The sequence below is a fragment of the Callithrix jacchus genome, chromosome X (assembly GCF_049354715.1).
Source record: "Callithrix jacchus isolate 240 chromosome X, calJac240_pri, whole genome shotgun sequence".
NCBI classification, from domain to species: Eukaryota; Metazoa; Chordata; class Mammalia; order Primates; family Cebidae; genus Callithrix; species Callithrix jacchus.
In genome coordinates, this window is record NC_133524.1 from 125,700,658 (window position 1) to 125,713,706 (window position 13,049).

The window sequence follows — 13,049 nt, forward strand, 5'->3', positions numbered from 1 at the left end:
ATCGAAGTGGAACCCCTGGGACGCTTCCCAAGGCTTCATTCTTTACAGCCCTCGCCTGTGGGAACTGCGATGTCCCTGCCGCATCCCAGGGTCCCCCTTCCTTCCATTCCTTTCTTTTCCTCCTTCACCTGCCCCTTCTGGAAAGTGTCTGGTGTTGAGGCCCATGGCAAGGGCCACAAGCCAACATGCATTTATTTTCTCATTAGTGGATAGCAGCTGTTTGTCTGCAGTTAGATAGCTCTACAGAGTTGGGCAGGGGGAGGAGGGAAGGAGGGGAGTCTAGCTTGGGCATGCTCAGTAGGAATCTCCTCAGACTTGACCTCTGAATAAAGGAACCCCGCCTCTTAGTGACATCACAGCTTGGCCCTTGCTCTAGCAGTGACTTCTTCAGACCGCCTGAGCCACGGAGCAGCTGGCAGTTGTAGCTCTGAACCTCCTTGGAGGCTGCTGTGTTTGTATTATGGTTAGAACCCCACTCTGGCCAGGAGCCAACAGGAGTAAGGCTTGGCCCAAGGCTGCTTCCTCCTCTCACCCAAGCTTTGACCCTGGTTAGTTTCGAACCTCTGCACTCCCAGAGATATAGTTCCAGGCTCCCAACCAGGGGCTCATTTGTTTATCCAACAAAGGTTAACTGAGTAGTTGATGATGGAGGAAGAAACAAAAGGCACCTAAGTAAAGGTCCCTGTGGAAGGGGAGGACTAGGTAAGGGGTGAGGAGGGTAATGGGAGGCTGTCACGGGAGATCTTGACTCCTGCCCAGATATCCTCCACCCAGGTCCAAACCTTGGAGCATGGGCCGCAGGCCTGCACAGCCTGACTAGCCTCTCCCAGGCTGGGGCAGGATGGCTGCCTTTTCTGTTTTCCCTCCCTCCAGCTCTGCATTTCCAAGCTGCTGTCCTTGAGGGGCAGAGCAGCTTTGGGATGTCCATTCAGGTATTTGTCCTGGGCCAGTGGTGACTGTTGTTTCCCTTAGCCGAACCATCCCTGGAGGGCTTGGTCCCCTCCCACGTGCTGTGCACACATGCACTCTCTCTTAAACACATCCACGTTTATCTGCATACCATTGGATTCCCAGGAAAATCTGAGACAAGCAAGCATCCAGAGCATCTCTATGTGACAAAGGCACCACTAGAGACTGAGAGTCTCGGGGCTCCTACATCTAAATAACACTCTGACCACCTTAGTAAGGGGATGAACTCTTTGCTTCCCCAATCCCTTCTCCAAAACCTCAAAGGAGTCAGAATATGGAAACCATTTTAAGTAGTTAAAAAATGAGAAATAGGCCAGGCGCAGTGGCTGACACCTGTCATCCCAGCACTTTGGGAGGCTGAGGTGGGCGAATTGCTTGAGGCCAGGAGTTTGAGACCACCCTGGGCAACATAGAGAGATCTTGTCTCTACAAAACAATTTAAAGAATAGCCAGGTGTAGTGACTGCACTCCAGCCTGAGCAACAGAGTGAGACAGTGTCTCAAAAAAAAAAAAAAGGAGAGAAATAAACATGTTTCTCTCATCTTTCTGTCTCCTCATCCCAACTACTAGCCAGCTTTTGGTTTTGTTTTGTTTTTGGAGACAGAGTCTCACTCTGTCACCCAGGCTGGAGTGCAGTGGTGTGATCTTGGCTCACTACAGCCTCCCAGGTTCAAGAGATTCTCCTGCCTCAGCCTCCCGAGTAGCTGGGATTACAGGCATTTGCTACCATGCCTGGCTAATGTTTGAATTTTTAGTAGAGACAGGGTTTTGCCATGTTGGCTAGGCTGGTCTCGAACTTCTGCTAGCCCCCTTTCTGACACCTCTTGAAACTAACTTGAATGCCAGTGTATGTTGCAGAATTCAGAGAAGACATTTCTTAACTCTAACACTTCAGGGTGTGTGTGTGTGTGTGTGTGTGTGTGTGTGTGTTTAAGACAGGGTCTTGCTGTATTGCCCAGGCTAGAGACTCCAGCACTTCCTAGCTTTCCTGACTGAGCACCTTTATTTAGATTTGTTAAAGATTTACTAGAGACAGGGTCTCACTCTGTCACCCCGGCTGGAGTGCAGTGGTACGATCTTGGCTCAGGGCAGTTTCAAACTCCTAGCTTAAGCAATCCTCCTGCCTCAGCCTCCCACGTGGCTAGGACCACAGGTATGTGCCACCGGTCCCAGCTAATTTTGTAGTTTATCTTTTTTTTAGAGATACAGGGTACTGCTATGCTGCCCAGGCTGTTCTGGAACTTCTGTTCTCAAGCTATCCTCCTGCCTTGGTCTCCCAAAGTGCTAGGATTACAGGTGTGAGCCACCATGCTTGGTCTTCATTTAGGCCTGTTGCTCAATGTATGGGCATGGAGCTGGCTTAATAGTGGGAGTCAGGAGCCAGTGGGGTGCTATGAAGTATGCCAGCTCTTTTCCATGCAAAGGCAGCCTGGGACCTTGGCCTACCACCCCAGGGAGGCAGGCACTAGCAGGAGTCAGCAGGCTACCACACAACAGGGGGCACTTAGGCTCAAAGGCTGTTTGTGGGCTATGTGAGAGGACAATCCTCAGAGAACTTTTAAATAATTGTGGTAAAATTTACCTAACATAATCATTTTAAAGGGAACAATTCAGGCCAGGCGAGGTGGTGCATGCCTGTAATCCCAGCACTTTGGGAGGCCAAGACGGGTGGATCACCTGAGGTCAGGAGTTCAAGACCAACCTGACCAACATGATGAAACCCTGTCTTTACTGAAAATACAAAAGTTAGCTGGACATGGTGGTGTGTGCCTGTCATCCAGCTACTCGGAGGCTGAGGCAAGAGAATTGCTTGAACCCAGGAGGCACAGTTTGCAGTGAGCCGAGATCACACCACTGCACTCCAGCCTGTGTGACAGAGTGATACTCTGTCTCAAAAAAATTAATTAAAATAAACAAAAAATAAAGTGAACAATTCAGTGCTATTTAGTACATTCCTTTTTTTTTTTTTTTTTTCCCTGAGACAAGTCTCACTCTGTCACCCAGGCCCCAGGCTGGAGTATAGTGGCGCAATCTCAGCTCACTACAACCTCTGTCTCCCAGGTTTAAGTGATTCTCCTGCTTCAGCCTCCTGAGTAGCTGGGACTATAAGTGTGCGCCCCCATGCTCGCTTCATTTTTGTATTTTTAGTAGAGATGGGGTTTCACTCTACTTGCCAGGCTGGTCTCCAACTCCTGACCTCAAGCAGTCTGCCCACCTCAGCCTCCCAAAGCGCTGGGATTACAGGCATGAGCCACTGCGACTGGCCCGTTTAGTATATTCCTAATGTTGTGCAGCCAAACTCAGGGGCTGTTTGGATGCCTTCAGCTGAGTGTTTGTCTCTCATTTTTCATGCCTCCCTGGCAAATCTCCAGAAACCACTGGGTAGGCTGGTAGGGTGGCTGCAGGGAGCACCTGAGCATGGAAATGGGAGGCTGGAGCAGTGTTTCCCTCCACTGCTCCACCTCCTCAGCCCCTATACCTGGATGTCTTGACATGGACTTCAGATTTTCATTTTTTTATCTTGCTGTCTGGCTGAGGTCTTTCAAATGCTTTTGGCTTTTTGTCCCCAGGCATTTGCCTGATTAGAACCTCTGTCGATTAATCATCTTCATCCTCCCCTAGTGGAGTCCCACTGGGCAGAATATGAAGGAGAATCCTGGTAGGGTGCACAGGGCTCCATTTTCAGCGGGAGGAAAAGGTGAGCATGAGCATCAGGGTTATGCCTCCTGTAGCCCTCCCCTGGCTTTGTACAAAGGCCCCTGTTCTGGAAAAGTTGTCGGGGAATCAAATCCTTTTCTCTTTTCTCGCTTTCGTTGTCCAGACTGGAGTACGATGGTGCAGTCTTGGCTCACTCCCAACTTCTGCCTCCTGGGTTCAAGCGATTCTCCCTCAGCCTCCCAAGTAGCTAGGATTATAGGCGCCCTCAACCACGCCCAGCTAATTTTGTATTTTTAGTAGAGATGGAGTTTTACCATGTTGGTCAGGCTGGTCTTGAACTCCTGACCTCAGGTGATCTGCCTGCCCCTGCCTTCCAAGGTGCTGGGACTACAGGCATGAGCCACCGCACCCAGCAGTAAATCCTTTTCTAAGTACAAAGAAATGTCACTATTTTCAGGTATCCTGCAGTGAGTCCTTTTATAAAGCAGAAGATGGATAATCCATCTGGGTTGTAAATGTAGATTTTTTTATATTGGGTTGGCTTAAGGTGAGGCCCATTTCTCCTGAGATTATGAAGGATGGACTGGCACTCCTTTATTCGTTTATTCATCCATCCATTTAGTGAGCACCTTTTAGATTTCACGTGCTGTCCTGGGTATAGGAGGCCAGACATTGAACCCTTTCTACCTCATGCTTGGGCTTGGAGTGCCAAGCCATCCAAACTCCCTGAGAGGCCTTTGGAAGGCCTCCCCCTGCAGCCAAATTACGGGCAGGTATGTGACTGATATACATTTGTCCCTTTGAAGAAGAGACCAATATCCAAGCTGGCTGAAGGAAAACAGACTTGTTTTTCCTCGTCTGTCGGAAAGAATGTCGTGCTTGCCCGGAGTTGATGCAGTTTGGTTTGGGACATTAGAGGAAGTATCAAGATGCTCTGCCTTCCACTGACGAAAGGGTTAGCAGTTTACCACTTGAGGTCATTTAATCACAGCTTTTTGTTTTTCCTGCTAGAGACCTCTGCCATATGACCCCACGTTGAAGACCACTTGTTTTTTTTCTTTATAATGCAGATATTTTATTAATCAGCCAGGAGTATACAACACTCATTTTTAAATCAATCATATTCTGAGCCATACAGAATGCATTAGCATATCTCAAAGAATTGAAAACACATAGTGGAATTAAGCTAGAAGTCAAACAGAAAAAAATTAGCTAGCAAATGTATAATTGTTTGTAATTCAGCAGTATGCTTTAAGTAACCCATGGAACCAAGAAAAATAACAATGAAAATTAAAAACAATAAACAATGATAACAAAATATGACATACAATTTGTTAAATGCTAAGGCAGACTTTAGACTAAAATATTATATATATACACACACCATATACATTTTAATGCAGATGTTGAAAAAGAAGAATAAAAATGAATAACCAAATCACTTGTTTTAGGAAGCCATAGAAAACAACAAATTGAAGTTTGTTTTTATACATATAAATGCAAATATCAATGAAGTAAAAAGCACTGTCCAAGAAAGAATGTTAAAAAATAAGGGACAGTGAAGAGCATTATGAAGAAGGCAAATTGGGATGAGTTACACTACTGTTATTAACATTTGCTGTAGTATTACCATAATTAGTCCCTGTGATATTGGCAAATAGACCAATGGAACTGAATAGAAAATTGAGAAGCAGACTCACGCATATACATTTATCTCTTTTACAATGAAAAAACCCTTACAACATAGTGGAAAAAGGATTGTCTTTTCAGTAAATGGTGCTGAATGTATATATTCATGTAGAAAAAGTCATCTTTGACTTCTACTTTACATTATATATATAAAATGAATCCTACTCAGATTGTACACCTAAATGTGAAAGGTAACACAAAGCTTCTATAAGTTTATAGAGGAAAATATCTTCATGGCATTAAGATAAGTAAGAATTTCTTAAGTTGGGCTTAATAAGCACTATTTATACAGGAAAGATTAATTGGCTACTTTACAATTTAAATTTCTGATAAAGATGGATTTTTTTAATTGCATTTTAGGTTTTGGGGTACATGTGCAGAACATGCAAGATAGTTGCATAGGTACACACGTGGCAGTGTGATTTGCTGTCTTCCTTCCCTTCACCCATGTCTGGCATTTCTCCCCATGCTATCACTCCCCAGCTCCCCCCACCCCGCTGGACCTGGAACCAACCCAAGTGCCCATCGATGATAGACTTGACTGGAAAAATGTGGCACATATACACCATGGATTATTATGCAGCCATCAAAAATGATGAGTTCATGTCCTTTGTAGGGACATGGATGAATCTGGAGAACATCATTCTCAGCAAACTGACGAAAGAACAGAAAATGAAATACCGCATATTCTCACTCATAGGCGGGTGACAAACAATGAGAACACATGGACACAGGGAGGGGAGCACTACATACTGGGGTCTATTGGGGAAGACCACTTGTTTTTAGTTTTTCTTGCCTTTTTGTGTCCCGTAGCTGGTGAGTTAGAGGAGATGGGGAGGTGTATGATTCAGACCCTGAGAAATAGACAAACTGCTGGGGCAGCCTCTCAAATTGAGGTGAGAGGCTATATTCTTACCACAAGGTCCAAGAGTGCTATTTATTTATTTATTTATTTATTTAGTGACAGGGTCTCACTTTGTTACCCAGGCTGGAGTGCAGTGGTTCTATCTGGGCTCACTGAAGCCTTGACCTCCCAGATTCAAGCAATCCTCCTGCCTCAGCCTCTCAAGTAGCTGGGATTACAAGCACACATTATCACACTAAATTAATCTTTATATTTTTTGTAGAGACAGGTTTTCACTATGTTGCCCAGGCTGGTCTTGAACTCCTGAGCTCAAGCGATATGCCTGCCTTGGCCCCCCAAAGTGCTAGGCTTATAAGTGTGAGTCACTGCACCCAGCCTCTGCGGGTGCTTTTTAAATAAATAATTTATCAAGATGAAATTCATGAAACATGAAATTAACCATTGAAAAACAAATAATTAGGTTGGTCACATTGGCTCATGCCTGTAATCCCAGCACGTTGGGAGGCCAAGGCAGGTGGATCACTTGAGCCCAGGAGTTCAAGACTATCTTGGGCAATAAAGTGATTCCTCATCTTTACAACAACAACAACCAAAATTAGCCAGGCATGTTGGCACACACCTGTGGTCCCCACTGCTTGGGAGGTTGAAGCAAAAGGATCTCTTGAGTCTAGGAGGTCGAGGTTCAGCGAGTTGTGTTCATGCCACTGCACTCCAGCCTAGGTGACAGAGGAAGACTTTCTCAAAACAAGAAAAACAAAGCAAATAATTCAGTGACATTTACTATATTCACTACTTTGTGCAGCTACCCCTATCGAGTTTCAAAACATTTTCTTTCTTTTTTTTCAATTAAATAATTTTATTGGGGGAAAAAACCACTTTGAGCACCAAAGCAAGAAAACTACTATTCAGTCAGTTTCCCGGATCACATGCAAAGAACACACATGCTCAGGGTGGGCCTGGCAGATGGTCCACAACCAGTGGCTGCGTTCAGCTGGAATGGACTGGGGTCCCACAGTGTTTGTGCCACAAGTCAATGGCCTTGCTCACTTCGTTGTCCAGGCTGGAGTGGTATAGTGGTATAATGGCACGATTTTGGCTCACTGATGCCTCTGCCTCCCAGGTTTAAGCGATTCTCGTGCCTCAGCCTCCCGAGTAGCTGGGATTACAGATGTGCACCACCACACCTAGTTAATTTTTGTATTTTTAGTAGAGATAGGGTTTCACCATGTTGGCCAGGCTGGTCTCAAACTTCTGACCTTAGGTGATCTGCCCACCTCAGCCTCCCAAAGTGCCGGGATTACAGGCATGAACCCCCGCGCCCAGCCTCCCAAACATTTTCATCACCCCGAAATAAAAGCCCATAACCATTAAGCAGCTGTTCCCCAATCCCTCTTCCTCCCTGTACTCCACAACTACTAATCTCTCTGTCTCTATGGATATCTGTATTCTAGACATTTCATATCAGTGGAATCATACAGTATGGAGACTTTTGTGTCTGACTTCTTTCATGTAGAATACTGTTTTGAAGGTCTAGCCGTGTGTTAGCAGGTTTCAATTCCTCATTCCTTTTTATGGCTAATATTCTCTTATGCGGATATAGACACCATTTTGTTTATCCATTCATTGATTGACATTTGGGCTGTGTTCCCCTTTTGGCTGTTTTGAATGGAGCTGCTGTGAGCACACATATACAAATACTTGTTTGAGTATATCCATTTTCAGTTCTTTTGGGCATATACCTAGGACTGGAATTGCTGGATTTAGGGTACTTTTTCAAGGAAGGGATAAGAGAAAAGGGCTGAAAGCGTGGCTGGGGTGGTGGGAATCAAGGGAAAGGAAGGTCCCTCTTCATCCGGACTGTATGTGAACGTCCATGAGGAAATGTGAATGGAAACGCACCGTCGACCAAATCTTGGAGCTCCTCCTGCATGCCACTCATGGCCTGTTTCAGCTTTAGCATCTTTGCTCGTGCCAATTAACTTTTGCCTATCTCAAAAAGGCAAATTTACCTGCAAATGACAACGATTGGTAGTCAGTGAAGAGAATTAGAGGAATGTGCCCCAGGCTTTGAAGGCAGTTCCCAGAGAGGAGCCCCAGGAATGTGGTGAGCTAGGGCTGCTCTGATGGAATCCTTGTGTGACCTCTCATGGGGGAGGGGGACAGCAGTCATTTGAATGCATATGTTTCAGCATGTTGGTTAAGCACGCACTCTCTAGTCTCACCTTGTGGGAATTCCTCCCTCCCTTCCTGTCCATATATTTATTAAGCTCTTACTATGTGCCAGGCACTGGGCTTAGGTATGGCAGAGGCAATGGTGAACAGGATGGGCATGGTCCCTGTCTTTTTAGAACTTACGCTCTCACTCCATAATCTCCCATGCACCTAACACAGGGCTAGGCGCACCCACCTAACTGACAAATGTTTCTGGAAGAAACTACTTCCAACCCTCAAGTAACATGGGGTACAGAGGAGCACCTGAGCTGGCAGCGGGACTGCAGTCATTTTTCAGGGAGTACACAGATCTAATGTACGTGACTAGAGGTTTCCCAGTCTGGTTACTCAGCCATGACTCTGAAAGCTTCTCTCTGGCTGCCTTTTCCTTCTGGGGAAACCCTTCATCCCCTAGAAGGTTGCTAAAGAAATGAGTTATTTCAGTAGCTCACAATGCTATAGGTGTTGTTATTGACAGGATGATCCCAAAGGGATATTGGGTCATGGTGGTGCTTCCCATTGGGGGAGACTAGCTCTGCTCCTTTCAGTTGACCAACTTCCTCCTGGGATTTGCTTTTCGGGGGGCACCCTCACCTCACCTGTGCCCTTTGGACTCTCCCCTGTCCGGTTGCCCAGGTGTCACCTGAAGGCTGGTGGCAGTCATACACAACTAAGTCAGCTCACCAGTTGTACTGGGTGGCATATTGGCTGAGCCACAGATGATACAGTGGGATTTGTTGTGAAAGCCACTGGACCTGCTTTGTGTCCAGGTAGGACTAAGAGGTGAAATGATTCTACTAGATAGTACCTAGCTAGGAAATAAGGAGGCTAAAGGGTGGCCTAATGTCTGTCTGTAGAGCAAGTAAACAAAAGATTGTTAAAACTGTTTTATTGTGGTCAGATACACAGAACCCAAAGTTTGCTATTTGAACCATTTTAAAGTATACAATTAAGTGACTGTAAGTGCATTCACAATGTTGTGCAACCACCACCACTATCTAGTTGCAGAACTTTGTCATCATTTTAAAGGAAAATTCCGTCCCCATTAAGCACTCACTCCTCCTTCCCCCTCCCCCCAGGCCATGACAACCACCAATCTGCTTTCTGTCTCTATGGGTTTGCCTCTTCTGGACATTTCATCTTGATTGAATCATACAATATGAGACCTTTAGTGTCTGGCTTGTATCATGTAGCATCCATACGGGTAGTGTGTGTCAGAATCTCTTTTAAAGGCTGAATAATATTCCACTGTATGGATATACCACATTTTGTCTGTTCATCCGTTCACCCGTTGATGGATGTTTGAGCTGTGTCCACCTTTTGGCTGCCATGAATAGAACTTCTGTGAACGTGCACACAGACAGGTACTTGTCTGACAACCTGTTTTTAGTTCCTTTGAGTATATACCCAGGAGTGAGATTGCTAGGTCATATGGTAATGCTGTGCTTTACCTTTTGAGGACTGACCAAACTTTTCCACAGCAGCTGAACAATTGTGTATTTCCATCACAAATTTTATCCATTGATGGGCATTTGGATTGTCTCCAACTTTTGGCTTTTGTGAGTAGAGTTGCTGTGAATATTCATGTATAAGTTTTTTTTTTCTTCCTGTTGATATGCATTTTATTTTCTTTTTTTTTTGAGACAGAGTCTCACTCTGTTGCCCAGGCTGGAGTACAGTGGCATGATCTTGGCTCACTGCACCGTCCACCTCCCAGGTTCAAGCGATTCTCCTGACCCAGCCTCCTGAGTACCTGGGACTACAGGTGTGCGCCACCATACCTGACTAATTTTTATATTTTTAGTAGAGACGGGGTTTTGCCATGTTGGCCATGGCTGGTCTCAAACTCCTGACCTCAAGTGATCCGGCACCTCGGCATCCCAAAGTGCTGGGATTACAGGTGTGAGCCAATGTCCCCAGCCTCATGTGTAAATTTTTATCTGAACACTTGTTTTCAGTTCTTCAGGGGTATATACCTAGGAGTGGAAGCAAAAGGATTTTATGAGGATAAACCTCGCCACTTTTCTCTTGTTTTCAAAGATGAAACAGAAGGACTTATGCTTATTCATATTACTACAAATTGGAGAGATTGTGATTCAGTAAATGAACATTGTGAGCAATAGGGAATTAAAATCCTGGGATCGGTCTAAGAGTCTGCTTGTAGAGTAAAGCTCTACTCCATGTAAAATGGAAGTCCCAAACCTAAATTAATGCCTTCAGGCTTAAAAGGGAGAAGCAGGCTGGGTGGGTGGGGAGTGGCGAATTGGAGCCCGCATGTGTCGCTGTTCCCTCTAGCCAGCTGTTGACGTGCAGGAATTTGGTTACAGTGTTGCCAGATCAGATTTTTTTTTTTCACAAAAATATTGGGAAGTCTGGATTTTTAAGTGAAATTGCCCAATTTAAAAATGTTGGGAGTCGGGCTGGGCGGGGTGGCTTATGTCTGTAATCCCAGCACTTTGGGAGGCCAAGGTGGGAGGATCGCTTGAGCTCAGGGGTTTGTGATCAGCCTGGGCAACATGGCGAAATCTCATCCTCTACAAAAATGGAAAAAAAAAAAAAAGGATTAGCCAGGTGTGGTGGTGTGCCTCTGTAATCTCAGTTACTCAGGAGGCTGAGGTGGGAAGATCACTTGAGCCCAGGAGTTCAAGGTGCTGTGAGCTATGATCATGCCACTGTACTCCAGTCTGTGTGGCAGACCAAGACCCTGACTCAAAAATAAAATAAAATGGAAGCAAATTGAGTTTTTTTTTTTCTTTTGAAGCACTGGGCCAAACACCAGGCAGTCAATGGGTTAGATTGGTCTCCTGTCCCTTTGTTTGCAGTCTCTGACTAAGAACAGGAAGTGTGTGTCTCTCTGGTCACTCCTGGCCTCTCTCGTAGTCCTTCCTTCCCTTCTCCCGTTCCCTTCGCCCTGTATGCAATGACTTCATTTGGAGATTCCTTCTTCAGCCTCTCCTCCTGGTCTCATCGCCTGCTCTTCTTTCATCAGATCACCTCTCGGATCTTCAGGGCCGAGCAGAGGGTGATCCCAGTGTATCCTGGGATTTTTACAGCAGTTCTGTGTTGGGTAAGTTTGAAGTGGGATCCTTCCCACCCTCACCTGTGGCACCAAGATGTGGGATTTGGCTCGGGTTTCACCAGGTCTTCTCAAGGACAGGAGTAACCCTGTGGCGTTATCCCTTCTTCCGCTTTTAATGGCTTACAGACCCTTTCAGACCCAACTCGACCCCGACCCTGACCCCATCCTTCCCTGCAGACTCAGAAGTCATTTGCCTAAACCAGGAAATATGCCACTGATTTGGACACAGCCATTCCTCATTAGCCCTCTACCGCACCCCACCCTGGACATTTAAACAATTCTCTTCCAAGGTCCCTTTCTTCTCCCTGGCTTTGTCTTAACCCTGCCAGAAGCCCTACGAGCATTGTCACATCTTCCAATATTGCTCACCCTCAAGAGGGACCCCACCCCTCACCTGACAGCTCCCATTCCCTCCCTACCCTGCCCCCAGGATGCACACACAGTTTTCCAAATAGCTACTGTCTTCGGAGTCCTTAGCCTTCTGGCCATGGCTTTCCTCTCTTGGAAGATCAGCACGTCTTTGTCCATGGTGGTCATCTAGCATTTGCCCTTTGGGCTAGGGGCCTGAAGATGAAAGGAAGCACCCACTCCTACCCTTGGGGGAAGCTGCAGGGGAGAAAGTCGGGATGGAGTGTAACTGGCCACACCCAGAATGTGGGCTGGGGAAGGGAACCTGCAGAGCCCCCTCTGGGCTTCCTGGGAGCCCCCCAGGCAGTGAGGCAGCTTGGGAAATCTGAAGCTAGAGAATGACGTCTTTTTACCTTGCCCTTGTCTGCTGATAGTATCTTCAGGCTTCCATCTCCAACAGCTGAGCAGGTCATCCTTGACGTCACCTTGCTTTTGCCAGTTGGAGCGGGGAGAAATATAATAAATCTCTGGCCACAGAATGGCCACAGAAGATTTCTTTCAGGACTAGAACTTTCATGTGCCTTCCCAAGGATGTGAGCCATGGGACTGGCAAAACTTGTTCCTGACTAGGGGCCTGTGGCCTTGTCATTTATCTCCCAACCACCCCCTCCATGCCCCTTTATCTGCTTGGTACATTTCTTTTCTTCAGTTTTGTGCATGTATCTGAGTCCTAATTCTCTATATGCTCCCCTTACAGAGGAAAGAGACGGGTTTGCCTGTGACCTGCTACATAATCCTCCTGGGAGCTCTGATCAAGAAGGAGACGATCCGATGGAAGAGGACGAATTCATGTTCGAACTCTCAGACAAGCCTCTTCTCCCTTGCTACAACCTCCAAGTGTCAGTGTCCCGCGGGTAAGTGTCCGAGAGACCCACAGTGACTGAGTGCCAGGATCCTAGCAACAGTGAACCACCTCACTGGGAAGGTGGCGTTCTCCTGAAGGAAGTGAAGACCTGGCGAACAAGTGCCATCACACATGACAAAGGCTAGCCTGCCCTTTTAACCTAGAGTAGTTCTGTTCAAACTCTAGAGGCTGCAGGCTCCGTGGACATTGACTAGCTGCATTTCCTGCACCCCAAATCTAGATTCCCTCTCTGAAGGCTTTTTTCTACTGTTACTGGGTATAAGAGATGATCTGAGAGACACTTGGGCAGATGAACTGCTAGAATC

At 46.2% G+C, this 13,049-nt stretch overlaps 1 protein-coding gene across 20 annotated transcripts in view; it reads left to right on the forward strand.

The window, feature by feature from the left end:
* BCORL1 (BCL6 corepressor like 1) overlaps window positions 1-13,049 on the forward strand; it is a 76,608-nt gene that overhangs the window by 58,685 nt on the left and 4,874 nt on the right. For all 20 annotated transcript variants that reach the window (XM_078362282.1, XM_078362289.1, XM_054251442.2 and 17 more), the window contains 2 exons: window positions 11,382-11,459; window positions 12,577-12,733. In XM_078362282.1, the coding sequence (XP_078218408.1) occupies window positions 11,382-11,459; window positions 12,577-12,733 (235 nt within the window). The remainder of the gene's footprint in view (window positions 1-11,381; window positions 11,460-12,576; window positions 12,734-13,049) is intronic.